A 16,917-nucleotide genomic window follows, 5' to 3' on the forward strand; every position below is an offset into this window, starting at 1 on the left:
AAGGAAAAGCAATTTCCAAACAGACAATTTCAAAATGGACAGGAAATTGCATTCGATTCTGTTACTCTTTTCATGGAAAGACAACTCCTGAAAATATCAGGCCTCACTCCACAAGAGCTACAGCCACCACTACAGCTTTCCTACGAGGAGTGGCTACCAAAGACAATTTAGAAGCTGCTACTTGGAGCTCCGTGCATACATTTGCCAAGCATTACAATCTTCCTTTATACGCCAGATCCCGAGCAGGTTTTGCAACTGCAGTTTTACAAGGGATCTTAACTACACCATCATTATCTTAGTGCCTCCTCCCCAGTTTGGCTATGGTATTCTACCCATATGTTATGACTGCAGATGCATCCTTGAAGGACATAGTACAGTTTTGTACCTACCATAAATGTAGATGTCCGATAGGTATGCATCTGCAGTCAGGATTACCCACCCTCCTTCCCCTCTGTGGTATTCCTAGGGTACTTACCCCTCTCTTAGCTAGCTGGCGGAATCTATTATGGTGTATTTGTTTGTATGTATATATGTATATATACTTTTTGATTTCTACTGTTTGGAATTTTCTACTTTTATCCAAATTTAGCCTTCCTAGAGGGCACCTGGCATCTGGGGCAAGAAACACTGAGGAAAATGGCATCGGCTGATGCCTCTATACCCCAGGAGCTATGACGTCGGGTGAAGTGCGACATCAGCCGAGGCCAGACCCAGACTTTGGAATCCGGCCGACCGAAGGGCTGCCTGAGGCAGGACAACCCATATGTTATGACTGCAGATGCATACCTATGGACATCTACATTTAAGGTAGGTACAAAACTGTACTTTCACAAAGTCAGTGCGCCACACAGTCACAGCCCTTAAGGCTAAACACACCTAATACACTTGTAATAGGTGACTATTGTCAGACACACTGACGTCCCACTCACCAGGATGAACAGGGAGAAGGTCACTGTAAGCTGCCTGTCGGGTGCCAGGATCCGCCACATAACACAAGCACTCGGGTCACTCCAAAGCAAGTACAAATATGACTCAGTCATTGTCCATGCTGGTGTGAATGACCTGAGACGTACCTCCCTGGACTACATGAAGAGAGACCTGGAGGAGCTCTCTGATCATGTAGCCGAGGCCGGTAAGACCCTAACCTTGAGTAGCATCTTACCCTCACCAAGAATGACACAGTATAAAGACAAAATGATCGATTTTAACAACTGGCTGAAGTACTGGTGTCATTCAAAGGGGATCCAGTGTTTGTCAGCCTAGGATGTTCGACAAGCCACGCTGCTTCGCTAAGGACGGCTTGCACCTATCACCCCTGGGCTTTCGAATACTGGCCAAGGCTCTTGCCACCCCCATAGTGCCTTTTTTAGGCAAGGCGCAAAAGACAAACCCACCTCCATAGACAACACAAGGAAAAAGAAACTAAGAGTAATGCTGCTCAATGCCAGAATTCTAAACCTCAAGATGAATGCACTTGAGGCTCTCCTCAGTATGGAGAATATAGATATCTGTGCAGTAACAGAAACCTGGTTCAAGGCTCCCGAGAGCACCCCAGCACTACCAGGTTATACCTCATACCATGCTTTTCGGCCCCAAAACTCAGACTGAACCACAAAAGGAGGGGGAGTATCCATATTCAAAGATACCCACACCTCCACTCGGCTTTCCAGAAAACACTGGAGAATATGAAGGTCTCCCCATATACCATTTATATTGGGTGACTTCAACTACCCAAACAGACTGGGAGCACTACTCAAGCCCCAAAACCCTCGACCAACGGTTCCTAGAATTTATAAACTCAAATGCTATGTAACAACTGGTCACCACTCCCACAAGAGAGGAAAACATATTGGACCTGATCATCACCAACATGGGGAGTATGTTCCATACCAGAGGTATACCCCTCATTGGTAAGATCTGAACATAAATTAATCTCACTAGACATCCATATCCCGTCCCCACCCCCAGCCAAGGAAACCACTGTAAAGAACTTCTCAAAAGCAACCTTCACACTTCTCAAAACAGAGGTGGAATCCTTCAAAGCCCCCGGGCTAGTGGAAAATACGGCCCAAACCGTAGAATCCTTTACAAACGCATTCTATAGACACATACAGGAATGCATGGATCGCGCTATCCCAAATAAAACCAAGACTCACTCCTCCAAAGGCAGGAGACCTGGCTGGTGGACCCCAGCCATAAATAAGCTTTACAACAGGAGGAGGAAGCTACTATATGACAGAGCAAAATCCCAAAAAGGGAACGCATCTCTGATCAGTACTAGCAAGAAACTACGATCCCTCATAAAATCATCTAAGCCCAGCTTCAAAAGAAAAATTGCACAAGACACTAAAGATAATCACAAGGCCTTCTTTAGTTATGTCAGGAACCTGGGTGGCAACTCCCAGATATGCTCTGAGTTAGTGCAAAATGACAAAAAATACACTGAACCCACAGACACTGCAAACATTCTGGCAGACAGGTTCAGTGTAAACTTCTCCCCCTCTTCCCCCCCCAAAAGAGCAAATGTCTATCCCAACAGAGTGTAGCCTCCCTGACATCACAGATGCACAGGTGAGAGCTGCCTTCTCCAAAGCAAAAAACACAGCATCAATGGGACCGGACGGTGTCCCGGGCTGCGTCTTACACGAGCTCCAAGAAGAACTGAACCCTCACATAAAGTCACTGTTCAATCTCAGCCTTACTACAGGATATGTACTCAAGGAATGGCGTACAGCAACAGTGGTCCCACTCCACAAAAATGGTGCCACAACGGACCCCGGAAACTATCACCCTATAAGCTTGACTAGCCTGGTCTGCAAAGCTATGGAGCGTATCATCATGGAACTCATAAAAAAAGACATTGGGAACCTCGAAACACTGGATCCTACCCAATTCGGCTTTGTTAAGGGCAGATCTTGCCTCTTGAACCTAGTCGACTTCTTTGAAACAGTCACCAAGGCCACCGATGAAGGGATGGTAGCCCACACAGCCTACCTGGACCTCGCAAAAGCCTTCAACACAATACCCCACTTGGGCATCATAAATAAGCTCACCAGCTTAAATATCAACCCCTATGTCACAAGATGGGTTGCAAACTGGCTCAGGGATCCAACCCACATGGTCAGAATTGCAGGTGCCATGTCAGACTCTAAACCAGTTACAAGTGGCGTCCCACAAGGCTCAGTCCTGGGACCTCTCTTGTTCGGTATATATTTCTCTGAGATACAGGCTAACACGGGAGGACTATGGCCGACCAAGTTCGCAGATGACTGCAAACTGGGTGCCATAATTGACTTGCTGAATGACACAAGCATCCTCCAAAAGGGTCTCACAGAGACGGATAACTGGTGCCAGAGCCATGGCCTAAAGCTAAATGCCAAAAAGTGCATAGTCATCCTCTTTGGGAAAAACAAAGTGCCCACAAATTACCACATAGGCGGTAATCCATTAAGTATGGAAGTAGCAATTAGGGATTTCGGGACCCAAGTAGGTAGCAATCTCTCCTTTGACAATCACATTGCCAAAGTGGTTAGAAAGACCTTCTATTTAGCCCACCTTATCACAAAAGGGTTCACATCTAGATCGAGAGGTCATTGTGCCCCTCTACTCATCACTCATAAGCCCCATAATTGAATACAATGCCCCATTTGGGATGTACCTTACCCAACACCTGAAGCAACTGGAAAGACCCCAAAAGTACCTCACCAAGAGGATCAAGGGACTCAGATGCCCTACGCAGTTAGGCTAAAGAAACTCCAGCTCTACTTGGTTGCTTACAGCATACTCAGAGGCGATCTGTGCCTGACGTATAAAGCCATGTCCAACCCAGAATTAATGGACATGCTCCACCTCAGGAAATCCATATGCCTTAGAGCTACACGCTCCAGGGACTTGAACCTCAGCACAGAAATAAATAGGACATGCTGGAGGGACAGATTCATATCTCCCAGAGGCTCCCCTCGCTCTGGAACAAAATCCCAATCCATGTTAGGTAGAGCCCCTCAATGACCCTCTTCAAGAGAAATCTTGACGAGTGGATGGGAGATCGTAGGTTTACCCTTGGGATCTCTTCTGTGTCCCTACTAGAGAGAGGCACAGTAAACTAACCTTAAAAGGGCTATCTTATGTGACCTACTATACAGAGGCACAGTCAACTAATCTAAAAGGCTGGCGAAAGCCAAACACACTCTGGCTAGGCTTATAAATGCCCTAGGGCAGATAGCCTAGTTTCAACCTATGAACCTATGAAATGTTAGTTTTAGATGATATCCTTGCAAGCAATGAACAGAAATGGACAGCATTAGCCTCTATGAAATGTTACCCAAGAACAACATTAAATTGTTAGACAGTGTGTTGCCAAATGATGTTTAAAGTCCATTTCTGTTCGAAAACTTCAGTAAACAACCAAACATAAATCAACGAAAAGCCATTGATGTTTTTCACAGGGCAGTGAGTTACTTGTCCAACATACCAACAAGTTACACACATCAGAGTATATCAAACCCACCACAGCTCCAATGTGGGGGGGGGTGCACCCCACTTATATCAACTCAGACATTGCAGTACAATGGAGAAAAGAGAAAATTTCCTAATGCTGGCCAAATAACTCACTGCCCTGTGAAAAACTCTGACTTTTACGTTTGATATTGGCAGTTCGCTGAATTATGTTCAACAAACACCTGTTTGCTTAAGCTAGTCTTCAACAAACTGATGAAGACCCTAAAATATGAACTTTTTAAAGCTACAAAGAAATTGCTCATGTAGTACAGTAAAAAGAGGGTAGAAGAAAGAATGAGGGATACTGGTTGCTGCATGCATTTATGCTTAAATTATTTTTCTTCAATGTATATTTTATTCATTTTCAAGGTTTATTTGTATTTTCCTTACTCTGTGCCATTTTTATTATGTATACAAAATGTGTAATGGGTAAATGTATGCCACAACAGCAGCATCCTTAATGATTAGTCCCCAGGGGATAACCCAACAGTTCATTTTCCTTGTACAAATGTTACTGTGGAAATGGAATGTGGGCTGAAGGCCAAATAAGTTTAAAAGTCTCTCAACTAGACATCCTGTGCACAGGGTTTAATATCCTTCGCTACGTCAGAGAAAGTGACTTGCGTCTCCTCAGACTTTTTTTTTTTTTTTTTTATATAAACAAAAGCCTCACTATTAGCAACTTTGATCATCCCTCCACTAGGCTTAAGAGTATGGAATTTCTCGGTCTTGCATTTGCACAGTGTGGACTTCAGAAGGTGCATGCTAAATGTTGAATATCCTGCTTCAAGTGTCAATCAGCCAAGACAGGGTTACAAGCTGGGCATGGTAACTGCAAAAGGCCATACACTTTAAAGGTGAATTTGTTTTCATCCACACTTCAAATATATGAGATAAATGCCATGAGCTGCAGTCCCAGAGCTAGCTGTGCATTTCCAAGTGCCGACAGAGTGTGGTTTCTCCTGAGGTGGGATTTTAACTCACTAAACCAAAGCCTTCATTAACAAGTCTGCACTCAAATGGGGAGTCCCACTGTGATATTTAAAGCCCCTCCTACACCCTGAGGGGAGTGGGGGATAGGCCATACAAACATCCTGTCAGGATTCCAGCAAGGAGATAAACTTCTTCTGGTTACTTGTATGATGCCCACTAGAAGTTCATAGGTAGGTACTAGGCTATTGGCCCTACGGCCTATATAAGCCTAGCCAAAATATGTACCCTGGCTTTCGCCACCCAAGAAAATTATTTTCCTGTGCCCCTGTCGAGCAGAGCCACAGAAGTGATCCCCGGGGTGAATTTCCCACTTCCCATCCAATCATCAAGATTTCTCTTGAAGAGTGCTAATGAGGAAGTCCGTTTGACATAGACAGGTAGTCTGTTCCAGAGTACGGGAAGTCTCTGGGACAGGAATCCATCCCTCCAGCGTGTTCAGTTTATTGTGGTGACAAGGATTAGGTCCCTAGAGCGTGTAGCTCGGCGGGATTGGGATTTCTTTAAGTGGAGCATATCCAACAGCTCTGGGTTTGACATAGCTTTGTATGTTAGGCAGAGATCACCCCTGAGTAGGCGATATGCGATGGAGTAAAGCTGTAGTTTTTTTGAGACTGTCTGCGTAGGGCATCTGAGGCCAGTAATCCTCTTTGTGAGGTATTTCTGTGGTCTTTCCAGTTGTTGTAGATGTCTTGTGAGGTACATACCAAAAGGGGCGTTGTACTCTATAATGGGTCTGAGTGATGCTTAGAGGGGAACAATGACCTCTTTTTCTGGATGAGAATCCTTTTGTGATGAGATGAGCCACGTAGAAGGATTTTCTGACCACTGTGGCGATGTGATTATCAAAGGAGAGACTACTGTCCACCTGTGTCCCACAGTCTCATCACATTTTCGGCATTAAGTAGACTACCAGCTATGTGGTAGTTCATGGGCACAGAGTTTTTACCAAAGGGGATGACAATATACTTTTTGGCATTGAGCTTCAGGCCGTGGCTTTGACACCAGGTATCCATCTTAGTGAGGCCCTTTTGTAGTTTGTCCACATCATTAGGAGTTTTGATTATGGCTCCTAGTTTGCAGGCATCTGCAAACTTTGTTAGCCAAAGACCTTCTGTGTTAGCCTGCACTTCAGAGAAGTAGATACCAAACAGGAGAGGACCCAGGGACTGAACCCTGTGGTACTCAACTTGTCACTGGGTCTAAAGTCGGATTTGGAATCAGCTACTTTCACAGTGTGGGTTCTGTCCGTGAGCCAGTTGGCAACCCATCTTGTGACATAGGGATTTATACCTAGTTTAGTGAGCTTATCTATAATTCCAGAGTGGGGGGATGGTGTCGAAAGCCTTGGCGAGATCTAGATATGCTGTGTGAACCATTTTACCCTCATCTATGGCTTTGGTGACTGCTTCAAAAGAAGTCAATCAGGTTTAGGAGACATGATCTGCCTTTTACAAATCCAAACTAGGTACGGTCAAGAGTTTGGAGATTACCAATGTCTTTGTTTATGAGTTCCATGACATGTTCCATGGCCTTGCAGACCAGGCTCGTCAGGCTAATGAGGCGGTAGTTCCCGGGGTCCGTTGTGGCTCCCCCTTTGTGGAGTAGAATAACAGTCGCGGTGCACCATTCAGTGGGTACAAAGCCTGAGGTGAGGCTATGATTGAACATGGTACTTGGGTAGGGCTGCCAGTTTATTCTGTAGGGCGTGTAGAACGCAGCCTGGGATATTGTCAGGTCCCACAGATGCTGTAATCTTGGCTTTGGAGAGTGTGTTTTTTTACCTGTGCAGCCGTGATTATAGGAAATTTGCATTCTTCCGGTATAGAGATGGGCCCTTTAGGGGGTGAGAGGGGGCGCAAAGTTAGCAGTGAACCTATCTGCTAGGATGTTGGCAATATCAGTTGGTTCTGTATATTTAGTGCCATTGTGCTGTAAACTCAGAGCAGATCTGAGTGTTCCCATTGAGATTCTTAACATAGCTATAGAATGTTTTGTGGCTGTCTTTAGAGTCAATGGCAATTTTGTTTTCATAACTAGCTTTGGAGGATTTTAAGAGGGATCTCAGCTTCTTACTGAGGTTGATCAGGGAGTTCCTCCAGTCATGGGATTTTACTCTTTTTTGCAACAGTTTCTTCTGTTGTAGAGTTTGTTTATGGTAGAGGACCACCAGATTGGCTTCCTTTTTTTGGAAGATAACATCTTAGTTATATTAGGGATAGCATGATCCATGCACTCTTGTAAGTGCTTATAAAGTGCATTTGTGTAGGATTCAGCAGTCATACCTCTTATGACACCCATGCACGCGGGCAATAGTTTGCCACTTCTGTCTTAAGTGTGAAATTGGGTTTGTTGAAGTTTATTACGATTGTTTCCCTAATTGGGGGTGGGGGTGGGATGTGGATGTCTAGGCCGATTAGCTTGTGGTCGGATCCGACCAACGAGGAATTGACCTCTGGTGTGGAACACCGGTTTCCCATGTTGGTAATGACCAGGTCTAGGATATTGCTGCCCCTGGTGGAGGTGTGAATAAGTTGATCCAAGGCGTTGGAATTTATGAATTCTAGAAAACGTTGAGCAAAAGAGTTGGTACACAAGTAGTTTTCCCAGTTAATGGTGAGGTAGTTGAAATCACCCATTATTAGGGTGTTGCATTGTACCCTAATACTTTCCAGTGTATCAAGAAATGAGTGGAAATCCTGGGGCATGGTGGGGGGTCTGTAGCAAGCTACAATTTGGATTGCGGTCTTGCCCAGAGTTAGTTGCACTTGGATAATCTTGGATGCATTATGCTGTGCAACTAGCCTGGAGGTGTGGATATCCTTAATGAATATGGACACACCTCCGCCTTTAGTGCTTTGTTCTGGGTTAGGTGGCTGATAGGTATGGTATGGATTGTAGCCTGGTAATGCAGTGGTGCTCTCTGGAGCTTTGAATCAGGTCTCTGTCACTGCACAGATGTCAATGTTCTCCATTTTAAGGAGTGCCTCGAGTGAGTGCATTTTGAGGTTTAGACTTCTAGCATTGAGTAGCATTACCCTCAGATTTTGCTTGCTTGTACCCGTTACGGTGTTGAATTTGTCATTTGAACCTTGCCTAAAAAAAGGCACTATAGGGGTGGCAAGAGCCTTAACAGTATCCGGAATCCTAAGAGCGACAGGTGCAGGCCATCTCTGGCAAAGCATTGTGGTCTGTCGATCATGTCGTCCCAGGCAAATACTGGATCCCATTAGAATGACACCAGAAGCTTAGCCAATTGTTGAAGTCGATCATTTTGTCCTTGCACTGTTGTATCATTCTGGGTGATGGCAGAATGCTACTCAGGGTTAGGGTCATACCTGCCTGGGATACAAGATCAGAGAGCTCCTCCATGTCTCTTTTCATGTAGTCCAGGGAGGTATGTCTCAGGTCATTCACACCAACATGGACAATGAGTGTCATATTTGTACTTATTGTGGAGTGACCTGTACATGCATTATGTGGCGGATCCTGGCACCTGACAGTAACTTTCTCCTTGTTTAGTCTAGTGAGTGGAAAATCAGTGTGCCTGACTATAGAGTCACCTATGACTATGCCTTATGGGCTGTGGTTGAGTGGCACACCGAGTTTGTGGGCTATGTGTCATTTGGGTTGTGTTGGGGGGTGGAGTTTGCTTGTGTTTATGCTTTGGATGTCCCTGATGCTTGGGCAGGTTTTTATTGAGAGCCTCCGCGAATGTAGGTGTGTGTTTTGTGTCTGTGTGTGTGTGTTTTGTGTTTGTGTGTGTGTGTGTGTGTGTTTTGGTAGTGTAGGTTTTGAGGGACTATGTGATAAGTGTGGTGTGGTGCAAGTGTTTACCTTCTCCTCTTGACTGTCTAGTCCAGTCTTGGGTGAAGAGAGCTTTGCTTCCAGTTTGGCTATACAAGTGCATCTCTCACAGGTTGTATTGTTGGGTGGTAGGAGGAGAGGGTTGTCTGTGTACGTGAGGCAATTGCTGCATTGCCCCAAGATGCCCAGATTCATCAGGTAGACAGCAGAAATCACTGGGAGCTGACCCTTAGACATGCCTGGATAAGTGCTTATTTATTAAGTACTAAAAACTGCTTTCCTCTAGACAAGTGAGGAAAGTTGAGTGCTGTAGTAATTTGCAGCTTATGTAGTGCTTACAATGAGTTCTGAACAAGTGCTGAGTTCAAAGAAACAGATTTGAGTGCTGAAACTAGAAAACTGGCTAGTTATAAGAAACTAAACTAAGCTAGAAGGCTTCCCTCCAACACAGAAGGGCTTGGGGGCTCAGAAGCCTACAAACAGTCTAGACCACTTAACAGGAAAGGCAGGAAACAAGCTTAATTTTTTTTTTTTTTTTGTTCTCTTTCCCAGATGCTCTCTTTGTACACAGTAGGAGTGCCTGAAATCAGAATATGATCTCACTGCACTCAATTGTGTGAGCAAATGAGATGGGCCCAGAAGGAGTATCCAAACACAAATTTACAAGAGGGGCGGGCAGTTTCAAAGCCACTAAGATTAACACCAAAACAGAAACAGGAAGGGTGGGTGGGGAACTAACTGAAGAACAGAGTCAAAACTTCCACTTGAGTTAATATTCATGCAACTCAATTAAATCAATTTAAATACTGTATTTGAAAAAAAGTGCAGATAAAGGTACTTAATTCTCTTATACGTCCAGTTGAATACAGCTAGATCTTAGCCGGCCAAAGCTGAAAGTCTGTCACTCCTGCAATGTACTGGCGTAATTCCCTAATATGGGGGTGGGGGGTCATCAGAGTCTGATTATAAGAGGATTGATGTTTATCAGATGGGTGGGATCAAACATTAAAAGTTTTACCTACATTACTAATACTGAATTCATCCTTCACTTCTGTTTTTAGTTACTTTCTCCCTAACTACATCATACTGCTGAACACCAATTTATTTTTATGTAAAGCAACAAAGATTCATCTTTTCAGAGCCTCTTCTAAAAACTGGGTTAAAATCAGTAGGATATTCATGGTAAACCAATAAACGAAACTGGTATGGGCGTCCAAGACTCGTTAGAAAAAAAAAAACAAAATGTCTAAAAGGCCTAGTTCTCAGAAAGAAATACAAACGGCACAGCTATTCCTACCCGTTCATGTCCAATAGGAAGTGCTGTGACTGTGTAAATATTCTTCTTCCCATCATACACAGGTTTTCTCTCACCAAAGATCTGGGGCTTGAAGTGCTGGACCATGTATTCAACAACTTCCCTAGAAAAGTAAAGTATTAAGCACAATCAGAGTACTTCACGAAAGAGTGTTTTTCCAACCTTTAACCATGGCTAATCAAGGTAAGAAAAAAATGCATCAAAACGGACTACTGAACTCCACATACAAGTAGTTAACTACCAGAAACATCAGCACAGCACACACAAAACTCAAATAAGCAAAGAGAATGATTTCTTGTTAACAAGGTTTTTGCTCAGCTCAATCTCCAATTAACCAAGTTTATGCATAAACAATTAGTGTCTTCAAAACCTCTGAAAGGATGAGTAACACCAATAAAAAGGCAATATTTACATAAAGCATAGACGCTTAAGTTACACTTACCATAAAGTACAGTTGTATACACTTACCATAAATGTAGATGTTAGAGTGTATTCATTGTTGCAGTCATCACACTTTGGTATTCGGGCCGATTGAGGGCTACCTGCAGGCAGATAAACAGAGTCATGGGATTGCTGCATCGCATGCAGTCGCCTCTTCCATGACATCAGGTTGTCAGGGGTATAAAACATGCAGCCAACGCCATTACATCAGTTTTTCTTGCCCTAGACATCAGGAACCCCCAAAATAGGAAGCTATTACATGGTGTGGAACACCTCCAGTAAAAAGTAAATACCCCTGCCATAAAGAGAACAGGTAAAAAGGACAGAGAAAGCCAAGGGGCTGGAGGGAGGGAAACCAGGACTGCAACAGTGAATACACTCCAATATCTACATTTATGGTAAGTTTACACAACTCTATGTTCTTCGTGTTTCACTGTTGCCGTCATCACACTTGGGTTGATTCCCAAAGCTGAGGAAGGGTGGAGGCAGTCAAGAAGTTAGGGCTGGCTAGCAGGCCTTGTAAGACTGCTGTAGTAAATCCAGCTCTGGATTTAGAAAAAAAAAAGATTTTTTGCTTGGTGAAGGTGCGTACAGAACTCCAGGTTGCAGCTTCCAGGATGTCCCTGGTGGGGACACCCCTGAGAAAGGCTGCAAAGATTGAAGAAGCTCTAGTGTAATGAGTTCTGATCCACAGAGGGGAAGGTTTTCCATGTTGCTTGTAGCAGAAATGGATGCAGTGTGCTATCCATTTGGAAATGGTTTGCTTCGAAATGGCCTTGCCGTCTGCCCTTGCAGCAAAGCTGACCAGTAGCTGGTCAGATTTTCTGAAAGGCTTAGTCCTGTCAAGGTACAACCTGAGATGTCTGTGCACGTCCAAAGAATGCAGGATCCTTTCCCCTCTATTCTGAGGATTAGGGAAAAAGGTTGGCAAATGGATGGAGTTGGTATACCGTCACACTGGATACCACCTTCGGCATAAAGTAAGGGTAAGTCCCGAGGAAAACCTTCTCAGGATGGAAAATAATGAAGGGCTCCATTGCCATTAGTGCCTGTAACTCGTACACTTCTTCCTGAAGTAGTGCCTAAAAGTAAGGGTGTTTTCCAAGAGAGGAATTCTAACTCTGCTGAAGCAGCAGGTTCAAGAGAGGAAAGCGTGAGCTTTTCCAGTACAAAGTTTAGATCCCAGGCCAGGGAGGGAGCTCTTCTAGGGGGCATTAAATTGTTAGCTCCCCTGGAACTGCTTGATAAAAGGAGGCTCAGTATTATAATGAGTGGAGATGGCAGAAGCATGAATCTTAATGCACGAGAATAGGCCTCTGTGGAACAGCTCTGCTAGGTAAAGAAGGATTTGAGGTAAACTGGGCACAGCTGTGTCTTTTCCTTGAGACAGATTCCAATAACATCTTTTCCACTTTTCAGCATAGGATTGCCTAGTACTAGGCCTTCTGGGCTCAAGGATGAAATCCAGCACCTGTTTGCTGACGGATGCTGGTGGTGTATTCATGGGATAAGCCAGGCTGCAAGGTTTAGGGTTTGAAGCTGTGGATGCAAAATCTGTCACTCCAGCTAAGACAGCAGGGAAGGTGTCTGATGTAGGAGCCAGGGTGGCACTGCTGTCAGAGGAGTGGGTACCAATGCTGTTGCGGCCAGTCTGGTGCATTAAAGATTGCCCTTGGCCTGTCCTGTTTGATCTTGAGTAGTACTTTTGAGAGGAGGGGCAGAGGAAGAAAGGCGAACAGAGGTTTTCCCATGTAAAGGATAGGGCGTACACCTTCCAGGCTCTGTGGTGAGGGTTCCAGGTGCAAAATTGGCTCAATTGGTGGTTGTGGGGGCAGGAAAAAATATCCACCCCCCGGTGTTCCCCACCTCTGGATTAGAAGTTTGAATGAGTTGGGTTCCAGTTTCCACTCGTGAGGGTCCAGTACACTTCTGCTCAAGTCATCTGCCAGTGAATTTTGCTTGCCTGGCAGGAATTGAGCTTATAGGAGCACTTGGATGCTCAAGGCTGTGTTCCACAGAGCCATGGATAACCTGCAGAGTGGGTAAGAATAAGTCCCACCCTGCTTGTTTATGTACCACATAACTGTGGTGTTGTCGGTCTTTATCAGGAGCTGTCCTGGAAGGATAAGGTATTTGAAGACTGTCAGAGCATTCTATACAGCTAGCATCTCTTTTTGATGGATATGCAAGGGAATTTCTCTGGGCTCCATTGGCCTTGAATGCATTTGCCTGCCATGTGAGCCCCCCCCATGCATAGTCTGATGAGTCTGTTGTCAGGGTTTGGGCAGCGAGGGGTTGAGTGAAAATAAGTCACTTGTTTTGGTTGCATGCTTCTGCCCACCAAAGGAACTCTGCCCTTAGACAAGGAATGATAGGAATCACTGTTTCCAGGTCCTGAGAATGTTGACACCAGAGATTTTAAGTACCATTGAAGTTTCCTCATATATACAGTCTTGCATATGGAATTAGCAGAATGCATGAGGCCATGAACCCTAGGGCTTGCAGTATTTTCCTTGCAGATAGCTGGGTTTTGTTGGCCATTACTCTGAAATAGTTTGTCAAATGGACATACTTTTCTGGAGTGAGTAATGCCATCTGGGAAGTTGTGTTCAAGCTTGCTCCAAGAAACACAATTTGTTGGCTGGGCACAAATTGTGATTTCTTTGCATTGATGGTGCACCCCAGTGAGGTTAGAAGTCAGTTTACAAATGCCAGGTGCTGAAGTAGCAATTCCTGATTGTCCGCCTGAATCAGGCAATCGTCCAAGTATGGGTAATTTGAATATTTCTCTGCTTGCCGTATGCAATGGTTGGAGCCAGGCATTTTGTGAATACTCTGGGAGCAGTATATAAGCCAAAGGGAAGCACAGAAAACTGATCGTGCATACAGCCTGCCCTGAAAAGTACAGTTTTGTACCTACCATAAATGTAGATGTCCGACAGGTATGCATCTGCAGTCCTTACATATGGGTTGTCCTGCCTCAGGCAGCCCTTCGGTCGGCCGGATTCCAAAGTCTGGGTCCGGCGTCGGCTGATGTCGCCCTCACCCCGACGTCAGAGCGCCTGGGGTATAAAAGCGTCAGCCGGCACCATCTTCCTCAGTTTTTCTTGCCCCAGATGCCAGGTGCCCTCTAAGGAAGGCTAAATTTGGAGAGATGCAAAAATTCCAAACATGCACAGTAATATAAAAACAAATACACCATAATAGATGACCCCAGCTAGCTAGAAAAGGGGTAAGAACCCATGAAATACCACAGAGGGGTAGGAGGGAGGGAAATCTGACTGCAGATGCATACCTATCGGACATCTACATTTATGGTAGGTACAAAACTGTACTATGTCCTTCAAGGATGCATCTGCAGTCCTTACATATGGGTAGAATACCATAGCCAAGCTGGGGGAGGTAGGACCTAAGAAAAGGATGGTGTAGCTAAAATGCCCTGCAGGACTGCCGTAGCAAAGCCTGCTCTGGATCTGGAATATAAAGGTAAGTTGTAATGCTTGGAAAACGTATGCACGGAGCTCCATGCAGCAGCTTCTAAAATGTCCTTCGTAGCCACCCCTCTTAAGAAGGCTGTGGAGGTGGCTGTGGCTCTGGTGGAATGCAGTCTAATGTTAACTGGCACAGTTTTTCCATGGAAGGAATAACAGAATCGAATGCAATTCCCTGTCCATTTTGAAATTGTCTGTTTGGAAATTGATTTTCCTTGTACACCAGCAGCATATGCTACAAAGAGCTGGTCAGTTTTTCTGTAATTCTTAGTTCTGTCCAAAGTAGTAGCGCAACTGTCTGTGAATGTCCAGGATATGCAAAAGTTTCTCCTTTGTTTTGTGGATTTGGAAAGAAGGTAGGAAGGTGGATAGCTTGGTTCAGTGAGACCCTGGATACCACCTTTGGCATGAATGAAGGAATGGTTCTCAATGAAACTCTGTCCTGATGAAAAATAAGAAATGGTTGTACTGCCATGAGGGCCTGTAGCTCAGATACTCTTCTTGCTGAGGTTATGGCCAGAAGGAAGGCAGTCTTCCAAGACAGGTACTGTAGTTCTGAAGATGCTGCTGGTTCAAAGGGAGGTAAAGTTAATTTTTCCAACATGAAGTTAAGGTCCCATGTAGGCACTGGTGGTTTCCTTGGAGGTTTGATGTTTTTAATTCCTCTTAGAAACTGCCTTAGCAAAGGATGAGAAAATACTGGTGGATCAGTGTTGTACTCTGCTGAAATTGCTGAAGCATGAATTTTTATGGAAGAGTAAGAAAGGCCATTATGGAGTATTTCTGCCAAGTATTCCAGGATTTGTGCAATGTTCATCACTGTCGGATCCTGGCCCCTTTTGGTGTTCCAAGTGTGAAATCTTTTCCATTTTGCTGAATATGCCTTTCTTGTGGAAGGCCGGCGAGCTTCCATGATGATATTCTGTACTCTCTTGGATAGTTTATCCTGGCGAGGAGTCAAGGTATTTTCCAGGCTGTCAGCTGTAAGGTTTTCAGGCTGGGGTGCAGAGTTTTGTAATTGTGCTGTGTCAGAAGAAGTGGCCATGGTGGTAGAGGCCACTGTTTCGTGTGTGACATGCTCCTTAACAGCGGGTACCAGTGCTGTCTTGGCCAGTCCGGAGCTATCAGAATCACTTTTGGCTGCTCTGTCCTGATCTTCAGTAAGACCTTGGTCATTAATGGAAGAGGAGGGAATGCATATACTGTTAGAGTATTCCAGCTGAAGGAGAGAGAGTCCACTTTCCATGCTTGTGGGTGGTATGTCCTTGTGCAGAATTTCTTCAGTTGATGGCTGTGGTGAGAGGCAAAAAGATCTAAGTCCGGCCTCCCCATGATTGTGTTATCTGAAGGAAGGTGTCTGGATGCAGCATCCATTCGTGTGGATCCATGATTTTTCTGCTTAGGCTGTCCGCCAGTACATAGTCTTTTCCTGGTACAAACTGGGATTGCAGTTGTATATTGAGTTTTAGGGAAAGTTCCCAAAGATTCATCGCCAACCTGCAGAGAGGGTAAGAATGGGTACCTCCTTTGCTTGTTTATGTACCACATAACTGTGGTATTGTCTGTCCTTATTAGCAGGTGTCCTTGATGCAGGAAGTGTTTGAAGGCCTCGATTGAGTGCATCACTGCCAGCATTTCCTCTTGGTTTATGTGCAGGTGCAATTCTTTTTGTGACCATAGTCCTCGAGTGAATCTGCCCTCCATATGTGCCCCCCATCTATGGTCTGACGTGTCTGTTGTAATGGTTTGGCTGATAATTGGTTTGCTGAAGGGAAGACCCATGTTTGACTGGCTTGCTTGAGCCCACCACAGGAATTCCTTTTGAAGGCATGGAATGAGTGGAATCAAAGCTTCTAGGCTGTGACTGTGCTGAGACCATAGACTCCTTAGGTACCATTGTAGTTTCCTCATATGCAGCCTTGCCTGTGGAATCAGAAGAATGCAAGATGCCATGAAACCCAGGGCCTGCAGATTTGCCTTGCAGTGAGCAGGGTTTGTTTTGTCAGATTCCTGAAATAATTCGGTAGTTGCTCTTGTTTTTCTTCTGTGAGAAAAGCCATTTGGGTGGTTGTATCTATTGTTGCACCCAGAAATGTTATTCTTTGGGATGGAACAAGTCTGGATTTGTGAATGTTGACTGTGTATCCCAAGGCCTGAAGTAGTCGGATGGCATAATTCAAGTGTTTTACCAAAGTTTGTTGGATGTCCGCTTGTATTAGGCAGTCGTCCAGGTATGGGTATATTTGAATCCCCTGAAGTCTGCAGTGTGCAATTACTGATACCAGGCATTTCGTGAATACTCTGGGCGCAGTAGATAAGTCAAAGGGCAATGCTGAGAATTGATAATGCTCTGAACCTGCAAGAAATCTGAGGTGT

The 16,917-nt window shown here is 44.7% G+C and overlaps 1 protein-coding gene across 2 annotated transcripts in view; it reads right to left on the bottom strand.

Moving 5' to 3' along the window:
* LOC122792214 (protein argonaute-1) overlaps positions 1-16,917 on the bottom strand; it is a 1,920,205-nt gene that overhangs the window by 1,650,884 nt on the left and 252,404 nt on the right. For both annotated transcript variants that reach the window (XM_044059955.1, XM_044059956.1), the window contains exon 3: positions 10,592-10,712. In XM_044059955.1, the coding sequence (XP_043915890.1) occupies positions 10,592-10,712 (121 nt within the window). The remainder of the gene's footprint in view (positions 1-10,591; positions 10,713-16,917) is intronic.

The sequence above is a fragment of the Protopterus annectens genome, chromosome 1.part2, assembly GCF_019279795.1.
Source record: "Protopterus annectens isolate FY-2018-M chromosome 1.part2, PAN1.0, whole genome shotgun sequence".
In the NCBI taxonomy this organism is placed as follows: Eukaryota; Metazoa; Chordata; order Ceratodontiformes; family Protopteridae; genus Protopterus; species Protopterus annectens.